Source organism: Apium graveolens, chromosome 1, assembly GCF_009905375.1.
Source record: "Apium graveolens cultivar Ventura chromosome 1, ASM990537v1, whole genome shotgun sequence".
In the NCBI taxonomy this organism is placed as follows: Eukaryota; Viridiplantae; Streptophyta; class Magnoliopsida; order Apiales; family Apiaceae; genus Apium; species Apium graveolens.
The window spans coordinates 11437023-11453545 of record NC_133647.1 but is presented as its reverse complement, the minus strand read 5'-3'; the positions used below and the strand labels follow the sequence as shown (position 1 = coordinate 11453545).

At 34.6% G+C, this 16523-nt stretch overlaps 1 protein-coding gene across 1 annotated transcript; it reads left to right on the top strand.

Moving 5' to 3' along the window:
* Positions 1–1304: 1304 nt before the first annotated feature.
* LOC141719205 (uncharacterized) lies at positions 1305–11025 on the top strand. The gene is made up of 4 exons (XM_074521587.1): positions 1305–1407; positions 9274–9318; positions 10326–10432; positions 10527–11025. The coding sequence occupies exons 2-4, from the start codon at positions 9287–9289 to the stop codon at positions 10727–10729; spliced, it is 342 nt and encodes a 113-aa protein (XP_074377688.1). The 5' UTR covers positions 1305–1407; positions 9274–9286; the 3' UTR covers positions 10730–11025.
* The last annotated feature ends 5498 nt before the right edge of the window (positions 11026–16523 follow it).

The following is a 16523-nucleotide window of genomic DNA, read 5'->3' as shown; positions in this document are numbered from 1 at the left end:
AATTAAATTTAGAAGAAAGAAAGCTTAATTTTATTATCAAGATCCAAAGATTCAAGTTATTCATGATGCAATTGCTAAGAAAATGTTAGAGAATGAGGATCTAGGAGCGAAGAATGAAAAAGTAATCCAGGTAACTGAAAGAGCAAGGAATTACTGATGTTGCTTAGCCTGTAATTGAAACTAAAAAATAATTGTATGCACGTGTTCCTGCAAAGTTTTTCTATACTTTAATTTACTTATATTCAATTTATCTATATCATTGAAATTTAATTTGGGTAATTTTTTATGGTAGAATTTGGTTATTTTGCGTTTTCTAGCATGTAATAAAATTGGTGCTTAAAATTTTCAAAGACTGTGTGTTTCGATTACATAAAATAAGTGAGTCTCGAGATATTCTATGTTAGAGTTTATCAGTGTTTGTCAAATATGTTCATCAGGTTCCATTAGATTTTAGTCATCAACACTTACCATCGGTGTTTACTCGATTAGAGTCTACCATCAGTATTTGATGGTTATAGTCTCTTAAGCTACAAGTCAGAAGAAGATTAACGGCTATAACATATAAGATGTGTTATGCATTATGTCATTTCGATAATCATATTTTTCTAATTTATAGTTTATCCGTGTAGTATATAAACACATTTTAGGTTTACAATATATGTGTTGCTTAGATTAAAAATCGTTCGTGTAACCTAACAGCTCTTCTTGACGAGTACTTTGTATTTTCTTATATGTATAAAATGAATAAAAAATATATTATCTTCATACTTATATTTCTTTAATTCAATTTGGGCAACAATTTAGACAGCCAAATAAAGATTTATTAAATATAGACCCAACCCAATTATAGATCGATACACCAAAGTTTTTAATGTTTTGATTTTAGTAATGTAGTATAAATAAACTAAGTTCGAAACATTAATTTTTTGAAGAAAGAATACTTATTTAATTGAATAATTAATTTTTGAATTAATATGTTAAAATGTGTATTATAAAATGAAAAGAATAAATAAGTTTAGTAAATAACAGTATAAAGAGAAAAATAAATACGCGATAATTATGAAATATAAGTTAATGCATGACAATATATAAAAGCACGTAAAGAATATTAATTTATACATAATCATGTTTAAATTTAAAATAAAAAAAGTTATTGATTAAATTATTTTTAAATTATAATTATATTAAAAGTTTTAATTGCCAAAATCTTTTTTTGTTAGAAAGATATCATATAAAATATACATAAAAAATCAAAGAGATTGGTCTAATATTTTTTTTCCATCTAATCGCCGGTGCTAGAAATTATTATAAGAGGTTCAAGGGTTGCTCCTCGTATGGTCGTAAGGTTTCCTTCTTATTTGGTTGCCTACTTCAACACCTCGCAGGAATTAATTACGACGTTATAAGGTGCGCCTCGTAATTATTTCTATATAATTGTATGTGTTATAATTTGATTTGGTTAATTTGTCTATGGCATTTGTTACATATGTTTAGCTAATACATTTTTCGAGAACCATCTGACTGAATATATAAATTTTAAGTGATTTCTTCTGATTCTATGCGATTCGATTGATGAATGATTTATTGATTTTTATGTTTTAAGATTTTTAGAAACCTTGTCAGTCCTTGTTTTTCTCGACGACTGGTTTACAAATGTGTCAAGTAGTTCAAAGTTAATGTAGAAATTAATGTAGAAATCATGAGTTGGTATAGACATACACATTAAGATTTCGTCAATTTTATGTGTGTATACATTTTTTACAGTGTTGAGATATTTTTCATGAAATTAATTTACTTAAATAATATCAACGAAAAAAATGACCAATTTTATTGAGTGGTGTTAATCGAAGTACCACATCGAGGAGATAATCAATAATTGTTTGGTATATAGGCAGCCAAATGAACTCTATTACAATGAGATCGTCTAGGATGTGTCCAATAACAAATCTGTGTGATCTCGATTAAGAGCTTACAGTATTATAATGTTAAGGAGTTAAGACCAATATAACAAGATCAACATTTTACAAAAAATTGTAGCTGTTATGCCCGCTTTCGGTCATGGGCCCTAAACAGGTCCCTGTGGGTGTACTAAATAGCTGGACTCTCGTGTGTGGGCTAGAACCATGGATTTATATGACTTGGGCCAGCACATGCGGGCTGGGCTCGTAACATGCGAGCTGGGTTCACATGCGGGCTGGGCTCGTAACATGCGAGCTGGGTTCACATGCGAGCTGGGCTCATGACATGAGAGCTGGGCTCAAACATGCGAGCTGGGCTCAAGTGGAGAGCTGGGCTCAAACATGCGAGCTGGGCTCAAGTGAGGACATGCGAGCTGGGCTCTCATGTGTAAGGTGAGCTCACATTTGTCATTTGGGCTCTCATATGCGAGCTGAGCTCGGTTGTGCCCACGCGAGGTGGGCTCAGGTGCCTTCATGCGAGGTGGGCTTAGCTGCCCACACGCGGGCTGAGCTCATGAGCCCACATCTTATAGAAACAGAGGTAACATTATATTTATTGTTTGAAGGCGGTGCGGGCCGAGGTGACCAGGCCGGGCCGCATCGAAAGACTTTGTGTGCAACATGGAAAGTGACTCATAGATGACTGAGTTGCTCGTAGATTTCGGGGTCGACACGGGTTGTTCCTACAATCACGGGAAGGATTGCGGAGATGCCGCGAGATTGTAGGAAGCGTGTGAAGCCGATCGAGATTTACGTGACTAATTGACGACTGGTTTACAAATGTGTCAAGTAGTTCAAAGTTAATGTAGAAATTAATGTAGAAATCATGAGTTGGTATAGAAATACACATTAAGATTTCGTCAATTTTTATGTGTGTATACATTTTTTACAGTGTTGAGATATTTTTCATGAAATTAATTTACTTAAATAATATCAACGAAAAAAATGACCAATTTTGTTGGGTGGTGTTAATCGAAGTACCACATCGAGGAGATAATCAATAATTGTTTGGTATATAGGCAGCCAAATGAACTCTATTACAATGAGATCGTCTAAGATGTGTCCAATAACAAATCTGTGTGATCTCGATCAAGAGCTTACAGTATTATAATGTTAAGGAGTTAAGACCAATATAACAAGATCAACATTTTACAATAAATAGTAGCATTTCAATACAGGATTTTAAATAGGTTTGAGTGTTGATCATGAAGAGAGATGCAAGAACGTAAGTTACAAAAATGAAAAAAAAACGAAAATGATGTGGTTAGTTTTGGTTGTACAATGTTACAAAAGTTAGATGATATTTTCAATATAGAGTTTCTTACTCATATATCATAAAAGATAAATACGGATGATATGGTGGTTTTTAGAACATAAATTAATTGTTTGTACACTATCGATTACTATTTTATATATTGGATTCCAACTAGTTTTTTTCTTCCCAAGTTACAATATATGGTTATGGTTTCTAAATCGTGACGAATTGTTGATGATCAATAATGGAGTCAGGGTGTCGGTAGTGGTGCTAAATAGTTGTAGAAGGTCGGGAGTTATGAGAAGTCAATAGTGGTGGTTGGGTGTGGCAAGTGTGGTTGGTGGAGGAATAGTGGTACGAACCCAATATTGCAAGTAAGAGCATATAATGGCGATAATATGATATATGTGTATATATTTAGTGTTTGGTCTAATGAGAACTTTTTAAAGTGAGAGACATGAGAATTTAGTAACTTTTAGTTAAAACTGTTGATTTTTTGAAAAGTTCAAATTTCGAATTCGCTAAATTGGTAATTTGGTGCAAACCTAAATTTTGGATTTGAAAAAATTAATAATTTTTACTACAAAATTCACAGGTTCTCATTTCAAAAAGTTCTCAATTGAGTACAAACACACTCTCTCACACACACAACCAAGTTAGCCTAAAAATTATACATCAAAATCTATATTACTAATTTATACTACAGCAATCACCCATTTAAATAGTGTCAATCATTATTTTATATACAAGAAATTATAAATTTTATTTTTTGTAAATTACAAAAGTTGGTCATGATAACTATCGGTAATCGATTGTCGATGGTTGTAGAAGGTCAGTGATGGCAGTATGTGACAAATTAAGGCTCGTGATGGTGGTAAATGATAAGTGATCATGGTAAGGGATCACGAAAAACGGGGGTGATAGATGATGGCGGGTAATGGTGGTGGTGGCTGGAGTCTCGTCATTATAATTGGGGTCATATGATGGTGATATATTTTGCATAGAGATATATGTATATTCCTATATTTGAGTGATATTTATTAAAAAATAGTGCTCGTTGATGTACAAATGAGTGATTTATGTGACTTTAAATAATATTTGAAAATTAGTAGATGAGTGGTTTATAGGTTTTAGGCTATTTAGTCAAGTGTGAGTTGGTAGGTACCATATGCGAGAAGAGTTCCATGAAAACTATAATATAATTAGAAACTCGTATATTGTGTCAGAGCTATTCAATTATATGTAAGTCAATGGTTCCCCCTTATCTTGAATTTTAATTATGAATAAACAAGTTAGATTGTTGTCCAAAGTGTTTATTATCTACCTCTTGTAAAAAAGGTATTAATGTCCTGTACAGGGGTGAACAAAAAACCGACCAACCCCGCCAACCCCACCCAACCCAACCCGCCCCTTATTTCGGTCGAACGAGTTGAACCGTTTAAAATCTGATCTTTAATTGGGGTAAAATTTTTTTAACCAGGATATAATGGGTTGGGTGAGCGTTTAATAACTTTTAATCCTTACCCAACCAAACCTAACTTGATTACAATTATAGTAATAAGCACATTACATACCAGGTGAATCATGTTAATCTTTTACTAATGTGTGTGTGTATATATTGTGTGTTTGTGTGTATTTTTCAGATGTTCGATTTAAACTAGTACTATTTATATCATTGTTGTTAAGATCTCATGGTCAAATACATTTTAGACAAGTATTTTTATGTTTGAGGCTTGTACATTTACTAATCACTAGCCATGAGCCACTGCAACCATTTTTTTACAAACTCAATAGAGAGATCTGGTCATTCAGTATCACATTCTAAGAATAATCGGTACATAAATTTGGTAGTGACTAGTGCACGCTAAATATAAGCTCTATATAATATACCTATCTAAATTGGTTATGATTTTAGTAACTGCTGTAACTAATCTCAAGGAAGTGCTGGTGCACATTTTTGTATTTAAATAGAGAAAATTTTAATGTTATTGCATGTTTGAAACCCAACCCTACTCAATGCATACATAAGAGAGTTGAGTTAAAAAATATTTTTACGTTAAAGAGTTAAAATTTTACTAATCGAACCTATTGGGTTGGGTCATTTTCCCTCTTCAACCCAAGCCGCGTTCACCCCTAGTTGTATATATGTGTAATTTAGAATCCAAACGTAACATTCTTTTATTTAATTGGGTAATTTGAAACCCATATGTAAATGTCATTTATTTGTATTGCTTTTAAATTCGAGGGACATATACACATTGTTCCTTCACTGCTTTAATAAGAATATGTTAGAGACCCCCGAAAATTAACTTTAAATATTTCTTGAATACTTATGTATAATGCATATGATTGGTAACATTCTAATAATAATATTGGAGCCGTGTGCATATATATGTGTTTACAAATTAAAACTTGTCAAATGTCATTTCACGATATTTAGAAAAGATTTTGCGATAAAATTTAGGGTACATAGCATTACTCTTTTTAAAGTGACCATCACAGACCTCTAAAACACTAACTCATAATATGCATATCAATCTCATCCCATTCTCTTCCCGTCTTCAAGTGATACTATACAATATAATTAACACTAATTCCCAAAATATGTCTATTTATCTCATTATATTATCTCCCCGTTCTTTAAGTGATATTATACAAATTAGAAACATTTCGTTCTGCAATCATGGGGGGGGGGTCTGCAATTGAAGTTGCACTGAGTTTTTTCCAATATATTGTAATGTTTAGCTTGTGTGTAGTTATTAGGAGAACTAGGAGAAAGTTCTCTTGAAACCATAAGTTGTTAGGAAAGGGGGATCATATTCGATTATCAAAGTTCTCTCTCACTAGAGAGTCCATATTTTAGTCGAATAGTGAATTAATATACGGTTCATTCCATTTTGTGAATAGCATCCACTCCAATTTTCAATTTTTCTATAGGGGATCTCGTCCAACTTTTAGATCCCCCATGATATAATTTCAATATTTCGATAAATAATAAAAATTTAGTGGGAATACGGGGGGCTCAAATCTAATTTAAAATCTCTACTCCGATACATTACCTTGTTAAGTTAACCAAACCAAACCAAACAAAATATACCCAGTATATCTCGCTTAACGCAGGGTCTGGGGAGGGTAAGATGTACGCAGCCTTCCCCTCATTCCGAAGAATGAAGAGGATGTTTCCCGAAAGACCACCGACTTGTGTGTGCGTGTTAAAAATACAAAAAAGTGAAAAGAAAAATTTAATATATACGCAAGAATTAATACTGACTTCAAACAAACTTTATCCCATGGTATAATTCACATGGGACTTATGTAATTATTTGTTGATTGTTGCCTCGTCGCCCGCAAGTTGCAACCAATCGGGCAAGAAGTTTGAAACTCCACTTTGAAATGGGTAATGATGAACAAATACATAAAAAATAACCGTTCGAAAGAAAATTGGTTCCTTCATATGATGAACAAGATACATTTTCCTATTGTTAAAATTGCTTCCGAATGAAACTGTATAAGGGAGGAGAAGATAAACATTTTTTTGTTCCAAACTTGATGTGGATCCACTAATGGAGGTGATGGCGACAAAATCATGGTCAATCATAAAAATATTTTTGATCTGCCTTTCTCCGACGACGCTTAACCTCATCCTCTATCGGATTTTGATCAATTCTACGACCTTAGTGTATATTGCTTTCTTTTATATATTGTTCTTTCGATCATTCGATCTTACATAAATTTCTAAAATGTAAGAGGTTCGAGGCGGGCCTCAGTTACAATATACCTTATGCAGTTTTAAAAAAAAAATTGCCCCTATAATAACTCACGTCTCAAAAATTATTCTTATCACATTTTTGCTATCAAAATCATCAATCAAGCCTTCAAAATTAGAATTTGCAAGCATATCTTTTTCAACTGATATCACACCTAACCTATTTAACAGTTCTTGTGATATAGTAGAACGGAAATAAGACTCGATCAATTTTAACTAGGAAAAATGTTATCCTGCAGAAGCTACTGAAACCGAAATGGTTAACAATTTTCTGTAAGCAAGCAATTGTTGCACTAGAGTAGTAACAATTTTCATCACTTAAGCCTGGATAGCAAATTATATAGAAACCCAAAAGTCTTTCTCGTATTTTAAAATTGTTCAAACCTTGATTGAAGTGATGTATCAACATGATCTAGTAAGAATATGAAGTAATTCACTTTAAAAGATTATTCGGCCGATATGAAGCAATAATCGAATAACAGAAAAAGAACGGAGATAGGAAGCGTATGTCAAAGGATAGGAAAAAATCTGAGTCCAGTGTCGAACTGTCTCCTTAAAGCTTATTAGCCATCACCGTATTGTGCGAGCGAAAAGCTTCTCAGGATAAAACGGATTACAGTGGCGACGCCGAAGGTCGGCACTATCAACGAGCTTGAAAGCGAGCAAGAAACTATCACGGGTTAGAGGGTAGGTGTTTAGGAACGACTGTGTATTTGTGTGTTTAACCTTAACGCCCTAAAGGTTGCTTATATATGGAGGAAAAACTTGTGCGCTACACAATTATCATAATTAATTAAAACGCGTTAACTAATTAGGTCAGTAGGTCGGTGGTCAATCAATTATAATTAATTAATTAATTCGATCGACACAAAATTAAAAATAGTAAGTCAATTTATTTGAGCTCAGGCCCAGCGGAAAATAACAACGAGCTTGAAAGCGAGCAAAAAACTATCACGGGTTAGAGGGTAGGTGTTTAGGAACGGCTGTGTATTTGTGTGTTTAACCATAACGCCCTAGAGGTTGCTTATATAGGGAGGAAAAATGTGTGCGCTACACAATTACCATAATTAATTAAAACGCGTTAACTAATTAGGTCAGTAGGTCGGAGGTCAATCAATTATAATTAATTAATTAATTCGATCGACACAAAATTAAAAAAAGTAAGTCAATTTATTTGAGCCCGGGCCCGGCGGAAAATAAAAACAGCAACGGGCCCAAAATTTGAACCCCTTAAACGCCCGTGTAGATGATGGACCAACACATAGACAACACAAGTAAAAGTTACATATGTGTGTTGCTATATAAAGCTAATGAAATCTCTTTTCCTTTCCAACGTGGGACTTAAGGTTTCATAACATATTTTCCACTCTTAAGGACCATCTTCAGATATTCATATCTCACTCATTCCTTAATCTTTTTGAGTGATTCAAAGTGCCTCGGAAAGCTCTCGTGAAGGAGAACACATTCCAAGCGTCACTCGTTGCACACACGCAACAACCAACCATTCAAGCGCGGCTCAAAATGACTCGACAATGTGGGTGTAATACCCACATTTTCTAACAGTATGATCTACAAGTCTAGCAGGAGATACTGATGATTTTTGCATTACTTTTCATGCCTCTGCGGCTCTGACATGACTCGACGCATGACCAGAGTGTCTTAGAATTGATTTAGTGCTTCTCCTTTGTCACCATTGATTCTGATGTTATGCATAACTTATGTAGCTAATATTTGAACTCAGTGTTCATGTTTTATGGAAATATTTCTAAACTAACCATAGGGGATATGGATTGGTGAAATATTAGCTACATAAGTTGTGTTTAGCTTAAGAAAGGCCTGTGAATTCCTTTCGAGCAGCTCTCAAATAGCCAAATGAACTGACTGCAATACGAGGGAGACTGAACTGTGATATTTTTTTCATCAAGGAGGACAGATGCATGAAATTGACCAAAGATATATGCTCTGCAATTTTATTTGGTTCGCGTTGACATGTGTGATAGTGTCAAAGAATTTCTTAAGACTTTAGCTTCATCACGTATCTGCAAGCACACACAGGGTTGTTTCAACTGTGTTAAATGAAGTTGCATCAGGGATTACAACTGCTTTTCTTGTTCAGCTGATCCTCGAAAGCTTAGTAGCTCTTATGCAACCTATCCACTCTTTCAAATTGTCTTCTTATACAAACAATGTCATTAGTGATCCTCGATGTAAAACTTATTAATATTGAGTTATCTGGGAAATGAAATACTCTGTGTTTATTTGAAAATTGACATTTTTCATGTGATACTTTGCAGAGATTTAATCGAAATGGAGAACAATGGAGCAGCCAATACTGAACGGTAAACATAGTTCCTACTCACAAACATCAAAAATATCAATATCAAGTTTGTCTGCTCTATTTTAATTCTCTTCTGTACATACTTTAGTTTTGAGAACAAGAATATACAATTGCTTGTTAGTTAGAGATTCATGTAAAGAAACCTAAAGATGCTCCGTTGCTGTCCATTTCATCCTTCAGATTCTAACTCTATCTCTTAGTATTATATACATCATTGTCGACATGAACCGGAAGATTCTTATGACATGCATTGATGAACAAAATTTGAAATTTAAATTGTAGATTCTGGTTGGTAAATCAATTGTTATTTTTAAAAAGGGTTAAATATCAAGTAGGTGACTGACTGCGTCCAAAAAGTTCAAGTAGGTCACTCATTGTAAATTTAACTCAAATTGATTATCAATTAACTTTATTTGATCATTTCGTTAAAGTCGAAAATTGAAATTACCCATAATTGAAAAATGGTAACACTGGAGGGTAGAGCTCGTTGCGGGCTTGAGTATGGTTTGATTCTTTGAAATTTAAAATTAAATCATGTAGAGAGAATCAAGTCAGATTTTATCATGATTCCGTGAGTTAAATAAGTAGTTGTAGTGACCATATTGAAGCCCGCAACGAGCTTTACTCTCCCGTGTTAATATTTTTCATTTTTGACTAATTTTACTTTTCGACTTTAACGAAATGATCAAATTAAATTAATTGATAATCAGTTTGAGTCAAATTTGCATGCGTGACATACTTGAGTTTTTGGGACGCAGTTAAACACCTATTTGATATATAGACATGTTCCTATGCACGTAGAACTAATCGAAGCATTGAAGCATTTTTAGTGAAGTTGAGAAGAGTAAAACCAAGAAATCACACACTACTCGAAGATAGGAAACATCACATACCTAAACACTCTTAAAAGACCATGATTCAACATAAACCTATATTCACATTACCATGTCATTCGATTAATGGTATTACCGTATTACTAACTAGCAAATTTTCTGTTTATGCTTGCAGTGCATTAGTTGTCTGGAACAATCGGAAGACAATAGAAATTAGCAGCTTGTACATTGACTTCACAATGTATGGCCCCTTTCCTACAAAACTCAGCAGCGAAGCAAAAGGTATGTTCTATCTAAAAAAACAAGTTACATTTGGTTCTGAAGAAAAAACAATTTGTCAAGTTACATGTTATGATATGATAAATTAATTATGCAGCTCTGAACCAATCCGAGAGCTCCCCAAAAAGTTCCGAGATGATGGATGTAGAGGCGGCACATGCACTTATAGAAATGAGCAAAGGATATAGCAAGAATCCAGAAACTGCAGCTGAAACTCTCCCACCAGAAGAACCAAAATATGTTAGTTTGCGAGATCTGCTGGGGAAAAAGGAAAACTCAAGGAAGAAGCGAAAAACATAGAAGGAGACTTTTAAGCTGTAAGGGTTTAGATTATGATTCAGTCACCAGTTGTAGCGATAACTTTAAAATTGCAGAAAATGTTTCATTGTGACTTTCGTATTAGTTCTAAGTTATTTTAGGTATGTTACCTAAGACCATAAAAGACCAGCTTCCAGAATATTTTGGCGCAGGTGAGGGTTGGAGTAAATTTGTTTGATTCAGTTTGCGACATTGTTAGCTAGAGTCGAAAACTCTAGCCAATTATTGGGTCAAACTACCTGACTTGTACTGAATGGATGTATGGTACTCACAAATAAATCAGCTAGTTGAACAGTTTGTTGTGTTTGATTACGACTTTAAATTTTTAATACGTTTCGACTGATAGATATTTAAATTTATGTTAGGATGGGGACACAAGGTGCCTGTATATTCTGCCAGTGGTGCAGAACAGAGGCAAAAGAATTACACTGTCTCTTCCAGGGCTGCTAACTGCTTAGATGAACCTTGATGGAACTATAAATCGATAAAACTAGACGACTTAACCCTGAACGGTGCACCATTGGCGGAACTGGTCTGAAAATAACACCCACTCTGCTTGTAAATATGAGCAGTTACAGTATCAGAAACACACTTGAGGGAATTTGGATGTGCATTAATGATTTTTTTTCCAAAAGGCTAACATGAAGCAAAGAAGCAAAGCAAACTGTGTGTGTTCATAGTGAAAGGTGTATACAAATTACAACGGTAGAAATAACTCAAATAACAAGTAACAACCCAGCAATATCACTGCATGCAATTTATGAACCAAAGTGTACCAAATCATCTACATGACTACATCCTTCTAACTGAATTCCTGTAATATAATGTAAGACTATGTTTATTAAAGGTACCTTCTCAAATCATTAATCCAGCTAAATTTCTGAACTTCTTCGTGAAGTTATACCAAAAAGTGTGATTCAGATGGAAGAGGTCATCTGCAAACGGAGTTTTTCATCTTTGGCTCAATTGCTTGTGCAAGACAGTATTCAATAATTCTGCCCCCCTACATTCTACACGAATTCTAAACTTTTAGTTTTTTAGCATTGCAATTAATTGAAATTTACAATGTTGTTTCAATATTTTCTTTGAGAAATTTAATTAGAAACTGTCAGCATGGTAACTTTTTCTGGATATTTAGATGTGTCAGAGAAATGGGATTGCTCTGAAGGAACACGTCGGGTTTCTTCAACATAGGACTGTTTCGTTCAAGCATTTTTCCAAAGTCTAATTTTGCAGTGTTATCAGGACACTGTTCTGCAAACTCACAATATTTTCTTTTATTGTTGCAGCAAGGAATTTCTTATTTGAGTCGCTCTTCAATTTTTAGACAGTGCACATGCGAATCATTGTACACTAGAATATTGGTTCATAATTCTTTCAATGACATGCCCTAAAGAGGAACCACAGCGGGTCCATATATAGTGTCCGATTTCTGTTGCTAGCAGGTGGATATAAGCTGCGTACTTGCATCACACGATGGTCGGTTTTCTTGACATAAATTATACAGATTAAGGCATGGAGCATCCATGTGCAGCTTGCTTTTATCGATTTAATGATGTGCAGTTATGATTGCATGCAATGAAAAATTGAAATTCGATGGCTCGATAGATAAAATAATATTCTAACTGTCAAGGTAAATGGGACAGTCTCTTATGCAAATGGGACAGTCCCTTTACAAATGAGACAGGGTATGGGACAGTCTCAATTACACTGCAGAAAATAAATAACAGAAATAAAATGCAGAATGCTGAAAACTGAAAAGTAAAAAACACCAGAAGTTTTCACTTGGTTCGGCCCCTACACCTAGTCTATGGCCTACATCCAAGTCCCCATGCCAACTAGCATAGAGAATGTATTATATCAACTTTAATAAAAGAACTTACAATCTTTTCCTTGATTACAAATATAGCACCTGAAAGAAACCCTTTCCCAAGCTACCTTGCTACCTAGCCCACTGCTATTCCTTAGCCTTCTAGCTACCTTGCTATACTTTGAAATCAAGCTTGCCACAACCCGGCACAAAGTTGATATGAATACACAAGTATAAGAATAAACAAATTGATTACAACTCAAACTAGGTTTCTTGTTTTTCTGGATATGAATATCTCGGGTATGAAACAAGAAAAAGATTTCAGATGATGAAAGATTCTCGTGAAAGTGTTAGCTACAAATCTGAAATGAAGAGTTGTATTTATAAGCAAAGTTCTAACAGATTTATTTTCAAACACAAGATAAGATTGGAAGATAAGTTTGTTTGAAAATATTTGAATGAAACTATTAAACTGATCTGTTAGTACGTTTGAAAAAGAGATAAATCAAGTAAAGAGATAAGGCTTGAGAGATTTAAACTTGATTTATAAGATAAGGTGGTGAGTTTGTTTGAGATAAGGTTTATCCAGATAAACAAGATTTACACAAAACCCTAACAAACCTAATCCTGAGAAATAGCCACCTGGAAAATCTGAAACACTGCAATCTCTGGACTCTAAACTGCTGTTATGTTGCAATCTGAATATCATCATAAACACTTGAATTAACATTCTCCCCCTTTTATGATGATGACAAAAAAAACATAAATGCTCCCCCTATCAAAAACACTAAAGGCCTGTAAAACAGAGTTAGATTCAACAGATCCATAAACCAGGATGTCCAGTTGCAATAGTTATCTAACAAATCCAGAATATCAGTTAATCACAAAGTCATCCAAAAACATTCATCAAAAACATAAACCAACATCACAAAGTCATCCACAAAACATCCATCAAAAAACACCCATTCAGAAACATAGTCTTAACCAAATAAACTCTTAACCAAATAAAAACCATAAACCCATCATCGTCTAAAAATATCAATCAAACATCTTAAAAACATCTCATAATTTCTCCCCCTTCATCATAAAAGGGTCCTTCAATCAGAATCGTCATCAACATGAACTGGAGCTTTGTCTTTGCCTTTGCCTTTTCCTGAACCAGAAGCCTTGTTCTGGGATGAAGGAAACACCGGAGCTGAGCCGTACTCTGAAAATAGCTTGTCAAAAGCTTCCTGAGCTGGTGCCTTCCCGTCCCGTTCACGAAGCCATTCAAATATCTTAGCCTTGTATTCTTCTCTGGTCATACCAAAAACTGAAGGTGGAGGAATGGCAGGGAGTGGCAGAGGAGCAGTGATTTCTTCTAAAGTACAATCTCCAATCCAGTCTCTTTTCTTGTGCCAATACATCTTGCTCTTGTCTTGCATGGCTGACAACTGCTGAGATAAAAACTTAGTCTCTAACCCAAGCTTAAAAAACAACTTAACAAATTCCTTTTCCCATGCCTTAGCAGAGGAAACCATCCCTTCTTGCAGAGTCCCAAACTCAAAATCTATGGTCTTAGACAACTTGACATCGGAAGTATGCAATACAGAGAGTTTAGCATTGATATCATCCAAAGATGAACAGACATACTTCCTAAACAACTCAAAGGAAGCATTTAGAATACTAACTTCAGAAGTTAGTGATCCAAGAGTTTTGACTGAAGCAAAATGCTGATTTAAATTAGCCAAAGCAGCAGAATTTTCATTTAATTTGATCAACAGAGAATTAAGAAGAGTATTGGTAGGCTGATCAAAGGGGTCTGAGGCATAATTAGGAGACTTAGGAATACCACCAACATTCCTAGAAGCATCATCAAACAACAAATCATTTGATTCAGTAACTACGAGACCATTCGCAGTTAACACAGACAAGTCAAAAACAACATTCAAACTTTCTGATTTAGCAGTCTCAAAAGGAACACGAAAATACTGAAAAATCTTTGTTAACAAAGCAGGGTATGGAAGATGCATGGATTCATGTTTAGCACAATGATTCATGTTGGAAATAATCAATGAAGCCAAATTACAAGGGGTTTTCTTAACAAACACTGACAGAAGAATAGAATCCTGAAATGTTACTCTATCACGACCAGATTTACGAGGCAAAACATTCGAGTGAAACAATTTAAACAATAATAAGCACATAGGAGTTAAATCAGTTACCAATGGTTTGACAGACACAGAAACAAAGTTGTCACCGAGAATAGCTTTGAGTTGTTCCTCATATTGCAATCCAGGAATCTCGTCAAACGCCTGATGAGTGGTAAACGGGCAGGGACCTTGATCGGATACGCCTGTGAGCCTGGCCAGCAAATCCGCCTTAAAACAAACTGGACTACCTTTCACCGAAGAGAACACAATATTGTCGGCCAAAATCGAAAAATTCGCATAGAACTCCTTCACCAAATCTGGATAGATTACATCTGACGGCTTCGGAGACGACTGTGGCCATACGACGACGCTTCGAACCAGACGGAGCAGGGGTCGGGGTTTGGTTAGCGGTGGATCTCGAACGGCGAGCCATGGAAGAAAGAAGATTTTAGGGTTAAGAGAGAAAGGATAGAATTTTGAGAGAATGAGAGAGTAGAGTGAGAAAAGAAAATGAAAAGATTAAGAAAGAGAGTTTAAAAAAGAAGTAGAAACTGAAGAGTTAGAGATGGAAGAGGAGATGAAGAGGTGCAAAACAGAAGTGATGTATTGAATGAATGATACATGCACGAGTTTCAAGGATATGAAAAGTCTAATCAAAAGATTTATAAAATCTAATGTTATATACACGCATAAACACACGGACACATAAAGTAAAAACCACAAATTTAAAAACAGGAACCTAATAACGCAAATAATAAATACACAACATATATTTAAGTATTATGACATAATTCATATTTAAACACATAAATTACATAAAATCACGTAATAAATTACAGAGAACACATACCTAATTCTCGACGCATTTTACAAAATCTATCTTCAGCTAAAGGCTTAGTGAAGATATCTGCACGCTGTTTCTCAGTAGAAATATAAATAAGCTCAATATTACCTTTAGAAACATTATCTCGTAGAAAATGGTGACGAACATCAATATGCTTAGTACGAGAATGCATAACAGGATTTTTAGAGATATTAATTGCAGAGGTATTATCACAATATATAGGAATATTTGAGTAAGAAATACCAAAATCCTGCAATGTTTGTTGCATCCACAAAATTTGAGCACAGCAACTTCCAGCTGCAATGTACTCTCCTTCAGCTGTAGAGAGAGCTACTGAAGTTTGCTTTTTACTATGCCATGCAACTAAACAATCTCCTAAAAATTCACAAGCACCACTTGTGCTTTTTCTATCAACCTGTGACCCTGCATAGTCAGCATCTGAAAAACCGATTAAGTCAAAGGAAGAGGAGCTTGGATAAAATAATCCCAAGTCACTCGTACCTTTCAAATATTTAAAAATACGTTTAACGGCATTCAAATGAGATTCTTTAGGTTGAGATTGAAAATGAGCACACAAGCATACACTATACATAATGTCAGGTCGTGAGGCAGTTAAATATAACAATGAACCAATCATACCTCGAAATTTAGTGACATCTACAGGTGTACCTTGTTCATCCTTAGTAAGCTTAACTGAAGTACTCATCGGAGTTGATTTAGGTGTGACATGATCAAGTGCAAATCTTTTGAGTAAATCCTTTATGTACTTGCCTTGGTGAATAAATATTCCTGCATGAGACTGATTAATTTGCAAACCTAGAAAGTACTGCAATTCACCCATCAAACTCATATCGAATTCCTTATGCATGCAATCAGAAAACCACTTACACAAAGATTCGTTAGAAGATCCAAATACTATATCATCAACATAAACTTGTACTAAAAGAAAGTTATCACGTTTATGAAAAATAAAGAGAGTTGGATCGAGTG

Bases quoted from the DNA above. Each gene is read 5' to 3' on its own strand.
- LOC141719205 (XM_074521587.1), top strand. From the start codon at position 9,287: ATGGAGAACAATGGAGCAGCCAATACTGAACG. The intron at 9,319-10,325 runs GTAAACATAGTT...TTATGCTTGCAG, and splicing joins GGAGCAGCCAATACTGAACG to TGCATTAGTTGTCTGGAACA. The intron at 10,433-10,526 runs GTATGTTCTATC...TTAATTATGCAG, and splicing joins ACTCAGCAGCGAAGCAAAAG to CTCTGAACCAATCCGAGAGC.